Source organism: Anomaloglossus baeobatrachus, chromosome 4 (assembly GCF_048569485.1).
Source record: "Anomaloglossus baeobatrachus isolate aAnoBae1 chromosome 4, aAnoBae1.hap1, whole genome shotgun sequence".
In the NCBI taxonomy this organism is placed as follows: domain Eukaryota; kingdom Metazoa; phylum Chordata; class Amphibia; order Anura; family Aromobatidae; genus Anomaloglossus; species Anomaloglossus baeobatrachus.
In genome coordinates this window covers 374,737,736-374,756,266 of record NC_134356.1, presented here as the reverse complement: position 1 = coordinate 374,756,266, position 18,531 = coordinate 374,737,736, and the positions used below count along the sequence as shown (strand labels likewise).

At 45.4% G+C, this 18,531-nt stretch overlaps 1 protein-coding gene across 1 annotated transcript in view; it reads left to right on the top strand.

Annotated features, from left to right (window-relative positions):
• GSAP (gamma-secretase activating protein) overlaps positions 1 to 18,531 on the top strand; it is a 48,505-nt gene that overhangs the window by 22,407 nt on the left and 7,567 nt on the right. The window contains exons 5-8 of the mRNA XM_075343485.1: positions 10,071 to 10,165; positions 10,387 to 10,506; positions 10,796 to 10,857; positions 17,762 to 17,866. Of these exons, the coding sequence (XP_075199600.1) occupies positions 10,071 to 10,165; positions 10,387 to 10,506; positions 10,796 to 10,857; positions 17,762 to 17,866 (382 nt within the window). The remainder of the gene's footprint in view (positions 1 to 10,070; positions 10,166 to 10,386; positions 10,507 to 10,795; positions 10,858 to 17,761; positions 17,867 to 18,531) is intronic.

Here is an 18,531-nt window from a genome sequence, read left to right as displayed (position 1 = left end):
CCTATAGCTGCGTATACATTAAATGGAAGTAAACTCGGGACTACAGAACAGGAGAAGGACTTGGGTATTCTCATTACAAATAAGCTGAGCAGCAGCACTCAATGTCAAGCAGCAGCTGCTAAAGCAAACAAGATTTTAGGGTGTATAAAAAGAGAGATTAGATCCCGTGATCCCAACGTATTGTTACCCCTCTATAAATCACTTGTAAGGCCACATCTGGAATACGGGATCCAGTTTTGGGCTCCACATTTTAAAAAGGACATTCAGAAGTTAGTCAGTTCAAAGGCGGGCAACTAGACTATTACAAGGAATGGAAGGCCTCCCATATGATGACAGGTTGAAAAAGTTAGATATGTTTAGCTTAGAAAAAAGACGTCTCAGAGGAGATTTCATTTATATGTATAAATACATGTGTGGTCAATATAAAGGACTGGCACATGACTTATTCCTTCCAAAGACAGTACTAAGGACCAGGGGGCACTCACTGCGAGTGGAAGAAAAGCGATTCCGAAACCTAAATAGGAAAGGGTTCTTTACAGTTAGAGCGGTCAGACTGTGGAATACACTACCACAAGAGGTAGTAATGGCAGATACTATAACAGCTTTTAAAAAAGGGCTGGATGATTTCCTCAGTACACAAAACATTGTTGGTTATAAATGACTTAGTGACTAAATGTAGAACTGGTGGAGGAAGGTTGAACTAGATGGACCTAGGTCTTTTTTCAACCTAAGTAACTATGTAACTATGTAACTAGCGTTTAACAGGAGCTTGTACCACCTTGCACGGCAGGACAGAGGCTCACACCCTATGTGGGGCGAAGTCTGGTCAAGCAGCTAACAAGGCCGCACAGGAGCCTGCACAACACTGTAAGTGAATCATATTTATAACAAAACATAACTTAGCATCCACCGGCTAAATGAGGTGAAATATAGTTTGTGGGCAACATAGAATTTTAGCTTTAGGTACACACAGCTCAACCCTTAGACTTGGGAGATGAGTGTGTGTGACCAACCCAGAATTGCCACTGTCTCGTAAAGACTCTGTTGTGTCCAACCGAGACCCAGCCACCTCGTCATCCACTATCGTACGTCAAGCTCAGTATTATTCTCTACTCCCTCTTTTCTTTCAGACCTTCCATTCAATTTAAGCAGGTATGCAAATGGGGTCAAAGTCCGATTCTACGGAAGTGGTGTCGGCATTCATTTCGGCTAAGTCCTTAAGACGTGATTCTACGACCCGTGGTTGGGCCTCTTCTTTTTTTCTCCTCCCTTTTGCCTCTCTCTGGGGGGGGAGACCCACTGGGGGACGGTCCAGGGATCTGGGGGGTCTCCCAGTCAGGCCCACTCCGTTTTCGGTAACTGCCACCCAGTCAGGTAGTTGTATATGGGGGAGCCCCAGATTGGCCAAAAAGCCCGGAAGGTCTCCGGGTGTTCGTAATGTGTAGGTTTGGGGCCCTTCCGAACCGATAGGGAGAAAGGAAACCCCTATTCTGTTTCTTCCTTGTAGCAATGAATCCACCACTCTAATTATCAGTCCCTTAGATAACTGTATGGTTACTCACTCTACGGCTTCCACAGATAGTGTTAACTCAGCCCAACGATGACTTGTAGGAAGACAAGGAGAAACGCTGTAGTTTTCTTCTAGAGTCTTGTATTAAGTACAAAGTAAAGGCAGGTGAAAAGGAATAATCTGTACAGGGTTTTAGGCATGTCTCTTCAGCAATGGTTTCTCTAGACTAAACTGAAGGAGAAGGGAGGAGCATTCTATACAGAAGCCAACTAAGGGAGGTACATAGGGACAAACTTCATACAGTCTAATCTACCTAGTAACAATAAAGGAATTTCCTGATAGGAGGAAAAATATGCAATGCAAGAATTATACAAAACAGGTTGTTCCCATTCATGGGACACAACACTCCCCGTCTGAAATCATATGATTTCACAAGTCCTTTTACGACGTAAGGAGTCGATCCTGTCCCTCGATGTCACGACACCTGTAACGAGATAAGAGACAACACAAAAAATGCAACGTAATGCACTGAATTCAAGTCCATGCTTGTTGATGACGCATTGTCCTTGCGTAAAAAATGAAAAAGTAGAAAAATGTTAAACATGAATTCAAGTTCAACAAACCCATCTTCAGATTGGGGAAGCCGCAAACATGCCAACTCTTCCTCCAACCCAATAATCCAACGGTAAAGTTTTAATCCAAAGGAAAAGTTCAAGGTTCAATTGGACGCGGACAGTTGTGTCTCCGTACAGCAGGGGTAAGGAAAGGTACGCTCCTCGCCGTGGCAGTGTCCAACGACAAAGTTAGTTCATGTAACGTCCTCCTTTGGTAAAAGTAGCACGAGTTCGGTGACTGGACGAATCACACACATGTGCCAGCCGTGGCACGTTGAAGACTTGTAGTTGGTGAAACAGTGAGCAATGTGAACAAGACAAGCTACGGCTCGTACCTCAGATGACCAACTTGAGAAGCACTCGAAGCGATGAGGTCTCATCTTCTGTTCTGATGTCACTGAAGTGTAGTGAGCGGAGACGACCGGTCTAATTTCCTTGTCGGATTCTGGTTCCACCAGCTCGTACATGTTGCCGGCGTAGTTATCGCAGGTCTCCTCGTATAAGATACTTGGAGGTGTCAGCCACATGTTGTCGCCGAGTTTGGATGTAGCAGTGAGTCTCATTCCTTGGTCAGCTGGATTTTGTTCGGTGGGAATGTGGTGCCACTGTTCAGCATGATCTCTGTCGAGGATATTTTGCGTAATCTCGACAAAGCATTTCTCCATCTCTGGTTGTCTTTCCAAAGTGCGTTTTAGAGAGGAGGACCTTGCGGTTGCTTGCTGGGAGTTGTTTGGCAACCTTGGCCTTGGAGACCGAAAGGGTAATGGGGCTACCCAACTGTTAGAGTCATTTTGAGAGAACTCTTTATCCATAATCTTTATGAATTCCTTGTCTTCTCTCGTTGGTGCCAACTTGTTGTCTTCATTTGTAGACTCGAACGCTGTTGACCCGAAGTCGTCATCCCAGAGATGATATGCGTCCGCGCAGTCGGGAGGCTGCTGTCGCCACCTGGTGTCGCTCAGCCTCTCTTTCACCCCGTAGTGATGCGGACATGGTTGAAAGTGAGTGCCGCGACCGTTTGGGAGGATGTGCGTCTTGTAGGAGGAGATCGCGTCGGGACTCTTCACTTTGCCTACGCAGACGTTTCCTATGATCACCCAGCCTAAGTCATAGCGCTGAGCGAATGGCGCATCGTGTGGCCCGTTGATGTGTTGGCGTACTTTGTGTAGCCGGAGGATGTCCCTTCCAATCAGAATCAGGATTTTTGCACTATGATCAAGAGGTGGGATCTTGCTGGCAATAGTTCTCAGGTGAGGGTGGTGAAGAGCTGCCTCTGGCGTTGGAATCTCTTCCCGGTTAGCCGGTATCTGGTTGCACTCGACGAGTGTCGGTAGAGGTATCTCTACGGTATTTTCCAGAGATGTTACCACGAGACCACTGGCTCTTCTTCCGCAAGCTTCTGAGATGCCGCTGCAAGTGCCCAGTGTGTAAGGGTAGGCATTTCCTTTTAAGCCGAACAAGTCGAAGAGTTCAGACCTGGCAAGTGACTTGTTGCTCTGGTCGTCCAGGATGCTGTACACCTTCACGGCCCTTTCTGGGTGACCTTTGGGATATACCCTTACTAAGCATATTTTCGCACAAGACTTGTCCCAGAGATCTTCTCCGCAGACTGCGGTGCACGAGGAGGATACTGTGAGGTGGTTCGCAGCTTGGCCTGTACTCTCCCCGCCATGACTTGTGGTAGGAGAAGGTGTAGGTGCAGGATCAGGCTGAGATGGGTGCAGCGCTTGTACGTGATCTGTGCTGTCACACTCCATACACTTAATTGTAACATTACAGTCCTTGGCAAGGTGTTCTGTAGAGGCACAACACCTGAAACATACCCCAAACCTTTTCAAGAGTTCCTTTCGTTCTTGAAGGGGTTTCTTCCTGAAGCCAATGCACTTCTTCAGGGGGTGTGGCAGTTTGTGAATAGGACATTGGCGGTTCGGATTTTCCGCCTTCCCGCCTTCAGTGCCATTGTCTGGTGCTGATGGTGTAGGTGGTAGAACGTCGGTCTTCTTGACTGATACTGGGCCCCTACGTTTTCTGTCATTTTGATGAGGGCTCTCATATCCGGGAGCTGGTGAAGTGGAGCCGGTTGGTTCTCCACAGGTGAAGCTGGGGTCTGCCTTACGTTCCGCGATGCCGTTGATGAACTCGCAGAAGTAGGAGAATGGAGGGAAGGAGACTTGGTGCTCTTTTTTATAGTTTGTTCCTACCGTAGTCCACCTTTCCTGCACGTTGTAAGGTAACTTGGCGACTATGGGTTTCACCCCACGAGCGGTGTCCAGGTAGCTGAGGCCAGGTAGGTATGTGTCTGTTTTGGCCAGCTGGAGCTCGGACAGCAGGTCGCTGAGTTCCTGGTACTTTGAAGCATCCTTGCTAGATATTTTGGGAAGGTCGTATAGTTGTTTCAGCAATGCATCTTCAATTGCTTCAGGACTGCCGAAGCCTTTCTCTAGCCTGTCCCATGCGGTTGCGAGACCAGTTGTTGGGTCGCTGATGTAGACGGATCTGAGTCTCTTGATTCTCTCAGTAGACCGTGGCCCTAGCCACCTGATTAGCAAGTCCAGCTCTTCAGCAGCCGTAATGCCGAGGTCACGCGTTGCGGTTTTGAAGGCACACTTCCACCCTCTGTAGTTTTCAGGCTGGTCGTCATACTTTGTGAGACCGGTGTTGGTGAGTTCTCGGCGGATCATGTATCTCGCAAAGTCGGACATGTCTGATCTTTCCGATAGTTGGGGCACATTTGCTGACTGCGTGATGCTGGTTGCGTGGTTCGTAGCTTCGTGGTTCGGGAACATGGGAAAGTACGGAGTGGCGTAGGCGTTTAGACCAGTGACCGCCGGTTTGGTGTGTACAGTCTCTGTTGTATGCGGGTCTGGAACTACACAGTTGTTGGGAGTGCAGCGCCTTGCCGGCATGTTAGGTTGCATGTAGACATGGGCATACGGAGGTTGCTGATGCGCAGAGTGTGGCTGTGCATTGGAATATGAAGCTGGTTCAGGCTTAAAAGTCTGAGGTGCATTGGACTGACCTGGAAGGCTGGAAGCTGTAGGTGGATCAGTGTCTTGAGGCTCTGGAGAAGTGTTAGCACTGACGGGAATGTTGATGGTAGTTGGCAGTTCGTCGGCTTGGCTCAGCACGTAATCTCTTGTACGCTTAAGTGAGTCTTCTGTGTCGAGATCACACAAACTGGCGCTGCCTTCTTGGCTCCCACCCAGAGCTTGTTCAAAGACTTTTAGCCTTGCCATGGCCGCCACATGTTCACATTCCTTCTGAAGGGCTTCAATTTCTGCTTCCTTGCGTGCAGATTCTGCTTTCATCTCCGCTTCCTTGCGTGCAGATTCTGCTTTCATCTCCGCTTCCTTGCGTGCAGATTCTGATTTCATCTCCGCTTCCTTGCGTGCAGATTCTGCTTTAATCTCTGCTTCCTTGCGTGCAGATTCTGTTTTCATCTCTGCTTCCCTCTGGGCGAAGATGGCGTGTACTTTTGTTGTTTCTGCTTCAGCGCGCGCCTTTATGAGCTGCTCGCTGAGGGTTGAGTACTTTGATGAGCCTGATTTGAGTGAGTGCCTTGAGCTCTTAATGGACCTGGATTTGTAAGATGCCGCTCCTGACATTTGCGCAATTTTTGCTTCAGTCTTGCTCACAATGTCGCGCACGGTGCGGTCTCGTTCAGCATTAAGCTGTTGGAAGTCCTGTAGTTCTTTTTCAGACTCGGACGTATTTGCTCTCAGCAGGGTAGAGGAATATTTTTTACAAATCTCTTTGTAGGACTGGTATGCTGAGTACAGTTGTTCCAGGGCTCCCTCTGATGGTAGCTCATGAGCACTGGGCGCAGATAAAACAGTCACTTGTTTTTGCACTCTTTGCCACAATAATGCTGTCTGGGTAAATAGTTCACTTCTGGCTGTTTCTAGGTTCTCTTTAACCTTCCATGTTGGTTTGGTCAACCGCTTAGATCTTTCACTGCAATGTAAGTGTGAGTCCATGTCTTCCTCTTGTTGCTTTAAAGCAGGTAGGGAAATTGTTCTCTTTGACTCCATCAGGAAGGGTGAATGCTGCCTGCACTGGTTGTCAGGGAAACAATACAATGTTGCAATCTCTGCAGCCAGCAGTCTGTTTTGCAGGATGTATTTACTGAGTCTCTGGCTGCAATTTACAATTAGCTTATGGGGGATTCTTGGTTTATAGCTGCACACAGTTCTGATAACAGGTAAATACTTTACAGGGCACTTTGTAAGAAGCTGCTATAAAGTTTTATGCTGTGGCTTGTTATCAGCCCCTTGGGGTAATCCTTTCTCTGGATTGTATGCAGTATAGCACTCCTGGAAACAGGTTCTTTACTGATATATGTATACTAATCCCGGTCACAGCTAATCCTTTTCACTATTCTGTTTCTTCCTTGTAGCAATGAATCCACCGCTCTAATTATCAGTCCCTTAGATAACTGTATGGTTACTCACTCTACGGCTTCCACAGATAGTGTTAACTCAGCCCAACGATGACTTGTAGGAAGACAAGGAGAAACGCTGTAGTTTTCTTCTAGAGTCTTGTATTAAGTACAAAGTAAAGGCAGGTGAAAAGGAATAATCTGTACAGGGTTGCAGACATGTCTCTTCAGCAATGGTTTCTCTAGACTAAACTGAAGGAGAAGGGAGGAGCATTCTATACAGAAGCCAACTAAGGGAGGTACATAGGGACAAACTTCATACAGTCTAATCTACCTAGTAACAATAAAGGAATTTCCTGATAGGAGGAAAAATATGCAATGCAAGAATTATACAAAACAGGTTGTTCCCAGTCATGGGACACAACAACCCCCATCTGAAAGGAATCTCTTTTTCTTGTAGAAGAGAGAGTAGCGGTTTGAGGGCCGCTCTCTGGGCCAAAGTATATCGGGACAAGTCCGGCATAATTCGGATAGGTTGACCCTGGTAGGAGAGTGGTTGTTTTTTACACGCTGCTTGCAGAATTGATTCTTTAAGCTGGAAGAAATGGATCCGGCATATTATGTCTCTTGGTTGAGGGTTGTTTAGGTCTTGAGGCCGTAGTGCTCTATGGGCCCTATCTAATTCAATGAAGGTTCCAGGCGGGCGGCGTAACAGACCATTAAAAATGGACGTCAGAGTGGAAGGAATGTCTGTGTTGGGGATGGATTCTGGTAAACCTCTAATCCGCAAGTTATTTCTCCTATTTCTGTTTTCCAGATCATCTAGGTTAGATTGGAGGTTCTGTAATTGGGCAGAGTGGCGGTCGACCGTTTCTGTTGGTAATTGTATAGTTTTAGCCGAGTCGGCTCGAGACTGGTTTAGAGAGTCCACTTTTGAAGAAAGATCTGTTAGCTCAACACGGAATTGTGCAAATTCTTGTTTGCATTCAGAGACAATCTGAGATGTTAGATTAGTTATATCTTGTTTGGTAGGCATTGACTGTAAAAGTATACGCAGGTCAGCTAGAGTGGCCGGTCTGTTTTCTCCCATAGTTGCATGTTTGGATTGCGCCTTATCTTCAGGATATTGTGTGTCCTGGCCGTCTGGGGCTGAGGAACTGTCTATCATAGTCGTAGTGACATTCCTTTGGTTTGAAGCCATTGTCATTCTGAGCGTCTCCCTCCTGGGTGTAGCTACTTGTGTCTCAGTCTCATCCTCACCTCCATCTCTGGGGGGGGTTGAGAGCCATGATGATCCCGATGACCACCGGGCTGGGGGATCGGCGAGACGTGGAAGAGAGGGGTCGCACCACAGCTCCTGCACCTCTGAATCTTGTGGTGCCATCTCAGCAGTAGTAATTATTTTGTTTGACATATGCTGGGTTAATGCAGGTTGCTTTGTTGCTGGGTACATGTCAGAGTGGAGCAGTGTCCCCCCTCCCACCCCCTCCTTTGCCTGGATCTCCTTTGACTGAACACTGGGCCTGGGAGAGTTCCCTGTAATTATAGGAGCACTTTCCTTTCCCTTCTGGGGGGTCTTGGGCACCTGATTCTCTTTGAGTGGGGTCATAGGAGTGGTTCCCCGTGCCTGTTTTGATCTCAGATCCTCCAGTGTTCTCCCGCAGTCCTCTGCACTGTGGATAGGGGAACCGCTGCCCTCCCTCCCCTCTCCCTGTCTCACCTTCCTCAGCGCTGCCGCGTCCTGCAGTTCCTCCATGCTCTGCAGTGTGTGCGCCTGTGCTGGGTTCGGCTGCGTGTCACCTGGCGTCCCGGGGATCCCCCTCGTACCTCCGCTGACGGAACCATTGGATTGTCCAGGGCACCGCTGCCACGAGGAGCGCCGCCATCTTGCGCCGCAGTGTCTCCTCTGACCTCCGGTGTTGTGGGCCGCTGCGGTGTGCTCTTTTTATCAGGGGAGGTCTGCTGCTTCATTATCCCCTGTTGTTGTCGGGATGTCTGGTGGTTGGACCTGGGAGGCGAGGATTCGCCGGTCTGCAGGCCTCGAGGCGGCTCCGATGATGGCTCTGCTGGCAGGGAGGCCTGGTTCTCTCGTTGGGGAGGTTGTGAGCGGGTGAGGAGTGCAGCTATGTCCCCCTTGGTGGTCGGGGGTTGTGAGGAGGCACGGGCTCTGGGTTTTCTGGTGGATTTACCCATAGTTTGGAAGGATGCCGGTGGATTTTCTTACAGTGCAGCAGGAGCTCCAAGAAATTGCAGCCTCACTCAATCATGGTCAGCCACGCCCCCACCCCTTCCCATCAATTTTAACCCTTTTCCCTGTCCCTGTTGAAGAAAAGTAGGCCCAAACCATGATGCTGCCACCATCATGTTTGACAGTGGGGATGGTGTGTTCAGGGTGATGAACTGTGTTGCTTTTACGCCAAACATATCGTTTGGCATTGTGCCCAAATAATTCGATTTTGGTTTCATCGGACCAGAGCACCTTCTTCCACATGTTTGGTGTGTCTCCCAGGTGGCTTGTGGCAAGTTTTAAACTACACTTTTTATGGATATCTTTGAGAAATAGTTTTCTCCTTGCTACTCTTCCATAAAGGCCAGATTTGTTTTGTGTACGACTGATTGTTATCCTATGGACAGACTCTCCCACCTCAGCTGTAGATCTCTGCAGTTCATACAGAGTGATCAAGGGCCTCTTGGCTGCATCTCTGATCAGTCTTCTTGTTTGAGATGAAAGTTTGGATGGACGGCTGGGTCTTGGTAGATTTGCAGTGGTATGATACTCCTTCCATTTCAATATGATTGCTTGCACAGTGCTCCTTGGGATGTTTAAAGTTTTGGAAATTTTCTTGTAACCAAATCCAGCTCTAAACTTCTCCATAACAGTATCACGGACCTGCCTGTTGTGTTCCTTGGTTTTCATGATGCTTTCTGCACTTTAAACAGAACACAGACTATCACAGAGAAGGTACATTTATACGGAGACTAAATTACACACAGGTGGCTTATATTTATCATCATCAGTCATTTCGGACAACATTGGATCATTCAGAGATCCTCAATGAACTTCTGGAGTGAGTTTGCTGTACTGAAAGTAAAGGGGATGAATAATATTGCACGCCCCAATTTTCAGTTATTTATTTTTTAAAAAAGATTAAAATAATCAATAAATTTCGTTCAACTTCACAATTGTGTCCCACTTGTTGATTCTTCACCATAACATTAAAATTTTTATCTTTGTTTGTAGCCTGAAATGTGGGAAAAGGATGAAAAATTCAAGGGAGCCGAATACTTTCACAAGGCACTGTATATTGTAGATGCCTTCCTAAGACACGTGCACCTTGGATTGTGTGCCAACAGGAACATTTTGTTTCTACTGGGTTTTTTTTATGTTTGCAGGTAGAAGATGTGTATGTATGTTTTCTGTGTATAAACTGCTATACATGGCTACAATATTATCGAAAAAGTACCCGCTTCTTTAAAATGCCCCATATCATTGAATATCTGGGTAAACAAACCTATTTAGTAATTTCCTATCAGCTAAGTTTTTTTAATATTTAAAATTTTAATTTAGGAATGGAAATGGAAATTCTTCAGAGTATTTCGCTTTTCATGTCATGTGTCGAATTACAGACGCTGCAACCCGAATGTGCATGCCGTTACCTCCTGGTAAGTTATGTAGCTCCAGATTACACTTCACAAGCATTCGCCATGGTGTGTGTGTGTAGAATCTGCATCCTTTAGGCTCATGAATCAATAGCCACTCTAGTTATTAGAGGAAGATCACAAACCGTTTTGTTTTATCACCAAAACCCACTAGGAAAAAAAAAACTGAGTGACTCCGTAATACTGCAACATTTCATTTTTTTTTTTTTTTTTTTTTTTTTTAGGTTTCCAGACATTGCACTTGGCTCTAGCAGTGCGCTGCCTCCCTTTAGGAAATTTACTCCAATACATTGATGCTGGGGTGTTGACATTAACGGAAACTTTTGTTGTTAAACTACTCAAAGGTAAGAGGAAGTGGTGTGGAGCCGATCAGTATCTGATGTGGGTTTTTTTTTACTATGCAATGTATGGATGCTGTATGTTTCATAATGCAAAATTCTGATCTTGCATGCTTTATATAATAAGTGCAGATTCCGTGAGCTGTGATGGCCTTTTTTAAGAGAAACATGATAGTATATTGTCATTAGAGAACATATATACATTTAAATTGTGTTTTAACTTTTGCATCATCACTGGTGGAGGTTGGAGGCATCTCAGATTAACCAATCTATTAACATTGCATCTTTGTTACAGAACTGGATGATAATGAAAGAAATGAAAAACTGAAGTGTAGCATAATTCTGCGACTATCGGAGGTAGGTTGGGTCTGTCATGAAGGTATACTTTGCAGTTGGTAGAATACAGGACCATATTCTCCTACAAACTGCATTAGGTACAAAATATGTTGTGAAATGTTCCATTTTGCGAATTGTATATTATTTCTCTTATAATGATGAGGATTGGAATGTAAAATAAAATTTCACGACTTCCGGATCCTGTCCTGGCTGAGGTGACAGCATAGAGGGGAAGCTCCTGCCACCCCCCGGAGAAACCGACAGAAAATAACTCACCCGGACACGTGGATGAGACAAAAAGACTTTGGAGGGGAATTAGAAGTCAGCAGGCATGGAGCGGTACCTCCTGAGAAGTGCTGGCTGCAGCGAGATGTCCCGGAGAAGCAATGATCCTGAAGTGCCATGTGTGGAGGAAGAAATTAACATGGCGCCGGAGAGTCTGGTGGAGGAGGGGACGGAGTCCCAGCTGCAAGCCGCGGTAACACAGATTAGGAGAGGGGGAGATAAAGGAGATGCGAGCTATGAGACAGAAGAGGAGGGGGCTGGGGAGAGATGGATGCAGGGGACAGAAGAGGAAGGATCTCAGTGGGAAGATGAAGGCGACATGGACATGGAAGAGAGAGGGGAAGGAGGAATTAGCAAGCAAAGATTGCACAGTGGAGCAGCAGGAAGAGAAGGGAAAATAATTAAGCAACATGAGGGACCTAATCCTGAAAGACCTCACCAGAAGCTACATGCCAGAAACACTAGTACCCCCTGTAAAGAAAACAAGAAGCAGCCAGGGACACCAATGTCTCAAGCATGCAAATTACTGCTGGCAGAGAGAGGGAAAAGCTCAGTGCAAAATAAGAAATATAAGACAATAGCACCACCTGGAGGCCAAAACAAGTACAACCAGGAGCTCAATATAGATTATAAGAAATTAGCTGTAGAAGTGACATCACATCTGTCAAAAGAGATCAAAGTGGTCATTGAGACAGCCATACAAACATCATTGGCTGCTATGCAAAATCAGATAAACGTCCAGGCATCTAGATTGGCAGAAACGGAACAGAGAATATCTGATTCTGAAGAAACAATTTTGGCTATGCAAGGACAAATAGCAAGTCTAGTGAAGTCTAATGAATATCTGAAAGACAAGGCTGAAGACTTGGAGAATCGGTCGAGACGAAATAATTTACGTATAGTCGGGCTGCCAGAATCGGTCTCATTGGGGCAACTGGACAATATATGTGAGCTGGAGCTACCTCAGGCCTTAGGCATAAAGGCAAAATTCAGAGTAGAAAGGGCTCATAGAGTGGGACCACTGCGACAACAAGAGGTGAACAAGGGAGAGGATCAGAATCTCAACAAGAAAAACCCGGTGAGGGCTAGACAGGTGATAGTTAAATATCTAGATTACAAGCACAAGGAGGAAATACTGAGGGCCTTTAGGGAACGTAAGCGCCCGTTACATTACCAAGGCAATAGATTGCTGATTTTTGGTGATTACTCGGCTGAAGTGTCCAGAAGAAGAAAAGATTTTAGCAAAATTTGCACATTTCTGTATAACAAAAAAATAAAATGTCAGCTGATGTACCCTGCTACACTAAAAGTTAAAAACCCCAATGGCTCGTTTGCTTACTACAAAGATTATAAAGAAGCAGAAAATGCTATCATGGCAGAGCCAGACAAGTCCCGGCCAGATGGACAGGGGAGAGGATCTAGTGAAGAAGGGAGCAACAGAAGAAGATTCTCCATGAGCCCAGGAAAAGATCCGGAACATCTCGGAGGGCAAACGCAAGTTGAGAGCAGAAAGGAGAGGAGAACAAGCCCAGGATTACAACAACCTACTCCTCTCACGGATCACAGAGACTAACTCTTGGGGAAGATTCAGGAGAACTGAAATCAAATAGATCCCTTTCGTATTTTTTGTCAAGGAGAGAGGGGCGAGGGGTCGTGAGAGGTGGAAGGGGAGGCTATGTGCCAATTTTTGGGCCTCCTCCTTTTACTCCCTGCTTCACCTTCCCCCCTCCTTTTTTTTTTTTTTTTTTCTCCTTTCCCCCCTCTTCCCTTACCTCCTCTTTCCTTTGTCCAAGATCGGCATGCAGACACAATTGAAGGGGATCTAATCTGAACGTCAGGATGGTTTCCAGGACTCAGAGCTAAGTTGGACCCGAATTTCCTTTTTTTTTTTTTTTTTTTTTTTTTTTTTTTTTTTTTTTTTTTTAATTTTCTCTTCTTCTTGAGAGGTTTTAACATATTGTCTCAATCTCCTCATATCATTCGGGGCTCGTTCATGATGGTCCGGGGATAAAATGTATACTTTAAGGGGGGGGGGGACTAGGGAGCTTAATGGTTTGGTCAGGAAAAGTGGAAGTCACTAACATGGCGAAAAGTGCCAAAAATTTCTCGATAGGGAAAATATGTTTCACAGTTACTTGTTTTTTGTTACTTTTGTTATACTTACAAGGTGGGGAAGGGAAGTGTCAACTTTGGGGGGCTAACAAGGTATTTAGTGATGATTGTCTCGCCTATCGGGAGGCTAGGGCCCACAGGAGAGGGACCAGCAAAAGCAGAATGCATTAGTAACCATGGTACAAATAATTACGTGGAACGTTAAAGGTCTGAGATCTCCTAACAAACGAGCAATGATATTGAGACACCTGAAAAGACTTAAAACAGACATTGCACTATTACAGGAAACGCACTTGGGGAAGGAGGATTTTTTCCGCATGAAGAAACACTGGGTGGGCACCGTATACGGGGCGGAAGCACAAGGCAGGAAAGCGGGTACCATGATTCTTATAAATAAACAACTAAGCCATGAAGTAGTTACACACGAGGCTGATGACCAGGGAAGGTGGCAACACTTAACAATCATTAGTCCAGCGGGCAAACTTAGCATTTATAATGTTTACGGTCCAAACGCACAACAGAACTCCTTTCATGAAGGCATAAAGGCCAGATTACTAACAGAGGGGGGGACTAACATAATAGTGGGAGGAGACTTTAACACAGTTCCAGACTCAGCGGAGGATAGGAGGAGGAGGGAGGAGGGAGTCGGAAACGTGGACAGGAGGTCAGACAATAGAGAGGTAACATTAGAAGATGTAGGATTGAAAGATATCTGGAGACTAATGCATCCGCATGATAGAGAATATACGCACTTTTCACACCCACATGATAGTTGGTCACGTATTGACCAGTTCTGGATATCTCAAGACCTAGTGAATGGAGTACAAAACTGTGAGATAGAGACCATGGTGATATCAGATCATAGTCCAGTGAGATTGGGCATTAGAGAAAAATTCAAGAGAGGTACAGATATCATATGGAGATTTCCATCTTTTCTTCTTAGACAAGAAAACTTCCAAAAAATACTGCAAGAGTGGTGGGGAGAATTCATAGAAGACAACAAGGAACATAAAGGGACACCAGTGTTATATTGGGAAACGGCAAAGGCGGTACTGAGGGGTCGATTGATGGGGTATGCGGCCATGATCAAACGAAAAACGAATGAAAATTATAATGCCCTGAGTGAAGCAGTTCGGGTAGCTTACACTAAGTACCTGGCAAACAGATCTCCCACAGCTAAAGACAGATGGTTGGAGGCGAAAAGGGGATTTGACGATTGGGCCAAAAGGAAGGAACAATTATTCTGGTCGCACAAAGAAGCTGAGTTGCATAGATTTGGCAACAAGGCGGGGAGAATGTTGGCAAACCTGGCAAGGGGCAGCAGAAAGATGACAGTGATCCCCAAACTGAAAACAAAGGGGGGAGGGGTGACCACGGACCCTAAGGAAATTAATAAACTGCTGGGAGATTATTATAGAAAATTATATGGGCCAGGAGATAATGACATGACTGACGAGGCAGAATGGCTGAGACAAGCACACATGCCCAGGTTAAATGAGGAAGACTTGAGTGCCTTGAATGCACCTATTACAGTGGAGGAGGTAATGAGAACAATCGGGGACCTTAACACCAACAAGGCACCGGGACCTGACGGGTTTAATAGCGAATTTTACAGGGCTATGAAGGATCTGATCTCACCGGATCTTACGGCTGTATTTAACGCATTACTGGAAGGAGGGGAAATTCCCAAAAATTCTAATGTAGCATATATCAAATTACTCCCCAAGGGGACCAAAGATCTAGATGATCCCTCTAGCTATAGGCCCATATCACTTATAAACCAGGATTTAAAAATAATGTCCAAGATCATGGCTAACAGATTGGCCATGATTCTACCTAGGATCATTACAGAACACCAGGTGGGGTTTATTAAAGGGAGAAATGCTGTCACTAACATCCGGAGGACAATTCTAGTGTTAGACGCGGTGAGATTAGAGTGCACTGGGAAAGGGGCAAAACCAGCCCTAGTTACTCTTGACGCTGAAAAAGCGTTCGATAATGTAAACTGGAGCTGGTTAGACAAGGTAATGGAGGCCATAGGATTAGTAGGCAAAATGAGACTTTATATCAGAACACTATATGCCAACTCGGGAGCTAGGATACACACTCCGGGCTTTCTATCAGACGTGTTCCCTTTGATGAAGGGAACAAGACAAGGTTGCCCGCTATCTCCCCTCCTATTCAACCTGGCAATTGAACCTTTATCAAGAATTTTACAGGGACAGAACAGCTTTAAAGGGATCAAGATAAGGGAAATGGAAATAAAGGTAGCGCTTTTTGCTGATGATGTTATACTGTATATGGGGGACCCCAGCGCAGATTTACCACAGACTCTTGCCTTGATTGAGAAATTTGGACTAATATCGGGATTTAAGCTAAACAAGAAAAAGTGCGAGATCATGTTTCTGAGGGGGCCTCAAGGACCAACAGGGGGAAACGCAAGGGAGGGTTGTTTCTGTGGCATCCCTATAGCACAGACTTCAATTAAATACCTGGGAATACATATAGGGAGAACGATGGAATCGATCTACGAGCTAAATTACGGACCGTTAATAAGGAAAATTATAACACAAATCAAGGGATGGAAGGGTCTGCCTCTACCACTTCTGGCAAGATGTCACCTGATAAAAATGATGAGCTTTCCTAGACTACTATATCCATTCCAGACAATCCCGTTATTACTAAAACTAAAGGATGTGAATAGACTGAACTCTGCGTATGCGGATTTTGTATGGAGGGGAAGGAAACCCAGAATAAAATTGCGTACACTGATGAAGTCAGCGGAGGAGGGAGGACTTAGCTTCCCAGATGTTCGGGGATATAATCTGGTGTGTATAATGAGGCATGTGTTGGATTGGATGAGAGGGACGAGTAGGCACTCAGACTACGGTATGGAAGCTAAGTATGCATCACCATGGGATTTGACGTCCATTCTACACTCTCCATTGTCCAAGGTGGAAAGGCACATAAGGTGCTCAATCATATTCCGAGACACTATGTTAACCTGGAAATCAGTGAGAAAGAAGCTGAGTCTTTCATGGAAAGTGTCTAAGTACTTGAACCCTTGGGCATCTCCAAACTTCCCCTTGGGAAGAGAAAACAAGCTGTTTATTAGATGGAAAGAGAAGGGCATTAGGTGGGTGAAAGACGTTATGAATGTGGAGGAGAGAAGGTGGATGACAGGCAAAGAAGTGCTAGATAAGTATGACCTCAATAGCTCGCATATTATCCAATATGAACAATTAAAATTTGGGGTGCTTGGAGATCTGAGTGAGCTTGGAAGGGAACTGAACAGAAGTTTGATTGATGAACTTATGGAAGGTGATATAGCAAGTGTCAATGTCTCTCATATCTACCGAATATTTCGGGGGGTGCTTATATCTAGGGAAGATAGCCGTACCCTAACAGCTTGGGGGAAACAATTGAAAGGACAAGAAGTGGTGGGCACCATATTGAAGGGTTGGGTACAAGTGCGGAAACATGTTACTAATGAGAGATGGAGGGACACTCAATTTAGAATCTTACATAGGGCTATCTTGGGATTCAATATACCAGGAAGAGATATGCGATGTCCTAAGTGTCAAGAAGAGAAAACAGATATGTTACATGGATTATGGGAATGTAAGAAAATTCAGGGGTTTTGGAATCAAGTTAGGGCATTTGTTAGAGCAACATGGGGAATTTCTAGTGATTTAGAGTTAATGGTGTGGATTTTTCACTCCTTTGAGAAAGGAGTAAGAGGGGGTTCGGAGGCGCAGGGACAGAAAAATTTTGCAATACTACATGACATAGCCATGATAGCCAAACGATGTATTTTAAAACACTGGATACACAGAGAGAGCCCATCCATGAAGGAAGTCATTGGCGAATTACATAACCTATTGAGACTAGAAAAAATGGCAGCGGAAAGGGACAAAGACAGGTTGACAGGCAAGTTTTTTGGGAGATGGAGAAACTTTATTGAACGCCAATTTACCCCGGGAGAGATAAATAATGTGATGACACCTTTTACACACTCAGAGTGGTATCTCTTGAATGATATCCAAGACAACTTGGGTAAATTAAGAATCATCCAGTAGTGGGTTGTGGAGAGCGGAGAAGATGAGCAGATAAGGGTATATCGGGACACATCAGCAACTTCGGAAATACCTAGGGTTGACACAGGTTTTAACGACTTACCAAAGAGCAGTCTGGAATTTTAAGTTGGGACAATATCCCCTATTATGTTTTATTCTGTCAGAGGAATGTTCTTCTTTTGTAACCATGAAGGTCTTTGTTATGTTTATAAAAATTGAAAAAATTTAATAAAAACATTTGAAAAAAAAAAAAAAATAAAATTTCACTATAGCAGACAGAGTGAGTCTAGAACATGCGGCTCCAGGATTTCCTGTTTCAGCATATAAACCCACTTAGTGCCGGAAAATCCTACTGTACATAGAAAATGTGACGCTGTGACCCTCTCATACACCGGACATAAGAGAACATTCCATGTTCACTTTCATTGTTATTTTTTTTTCCCTTCATGCAGAACATTTGTGCAAAGGTCCATAACTTGTGGGATCATGCCACCAGCAATAACGTCATTGCTATGAAGTATGTGAAAAAACTGCTCTTTAGGCTTAACCAAAGGGAGGTGAGTATGAGAAGAGTCCTGGCAAAAAGTGACTTTACCAACTATCTGGCTTACCAGATAGTAGAGAAAAAATATATAAGATAGAATAAGGGGTACTTTGCACGCTGCGACATCGCTACTGCGATATCGTCGGGGTCAAATCGAAAGTGATGCACATCCGGCGCCAGTAACGACGTCGCAACATGTAAAGCCTAGATGCGCCGATAAACGATTGCAAAAGCGTCGAAAATCGGTGATCTGTGTAGTGTCGGTCATTTTCATAATGTCGCACCAATACGAGATACGATGTTGTTCCTCGTTCCTGCGGCAGCACACATCGCTGTGTGTGAAGCCACAGGAGCGAGGAACATCTCCTTACCTGCCTCCACCAGGTATGTGGAAGGAAGGAGGTGGGCGGGATGTTTACGTCCCGCTCATCTCTGCCCCTCCGCTTCTATTGGCCGCCTGCTGTGTGGCGTCGCTGTGACGCTGCACGACCCGCCCCCTTAGGAAGGAGGCGGGTCGCCGGCCAGAGCGACGTCGCAGGACAAGTAAGTGCGTGTGAAGCTGCCATAGCGATGATGTTCGCTACGGCAGCTATCACAAGATATCGCATGTGCGACGGGGGCGCGTACTATCGCGCTCGGCATCGCTAGCCGATGCTAGCGATGTCGCAACGTGCAAAG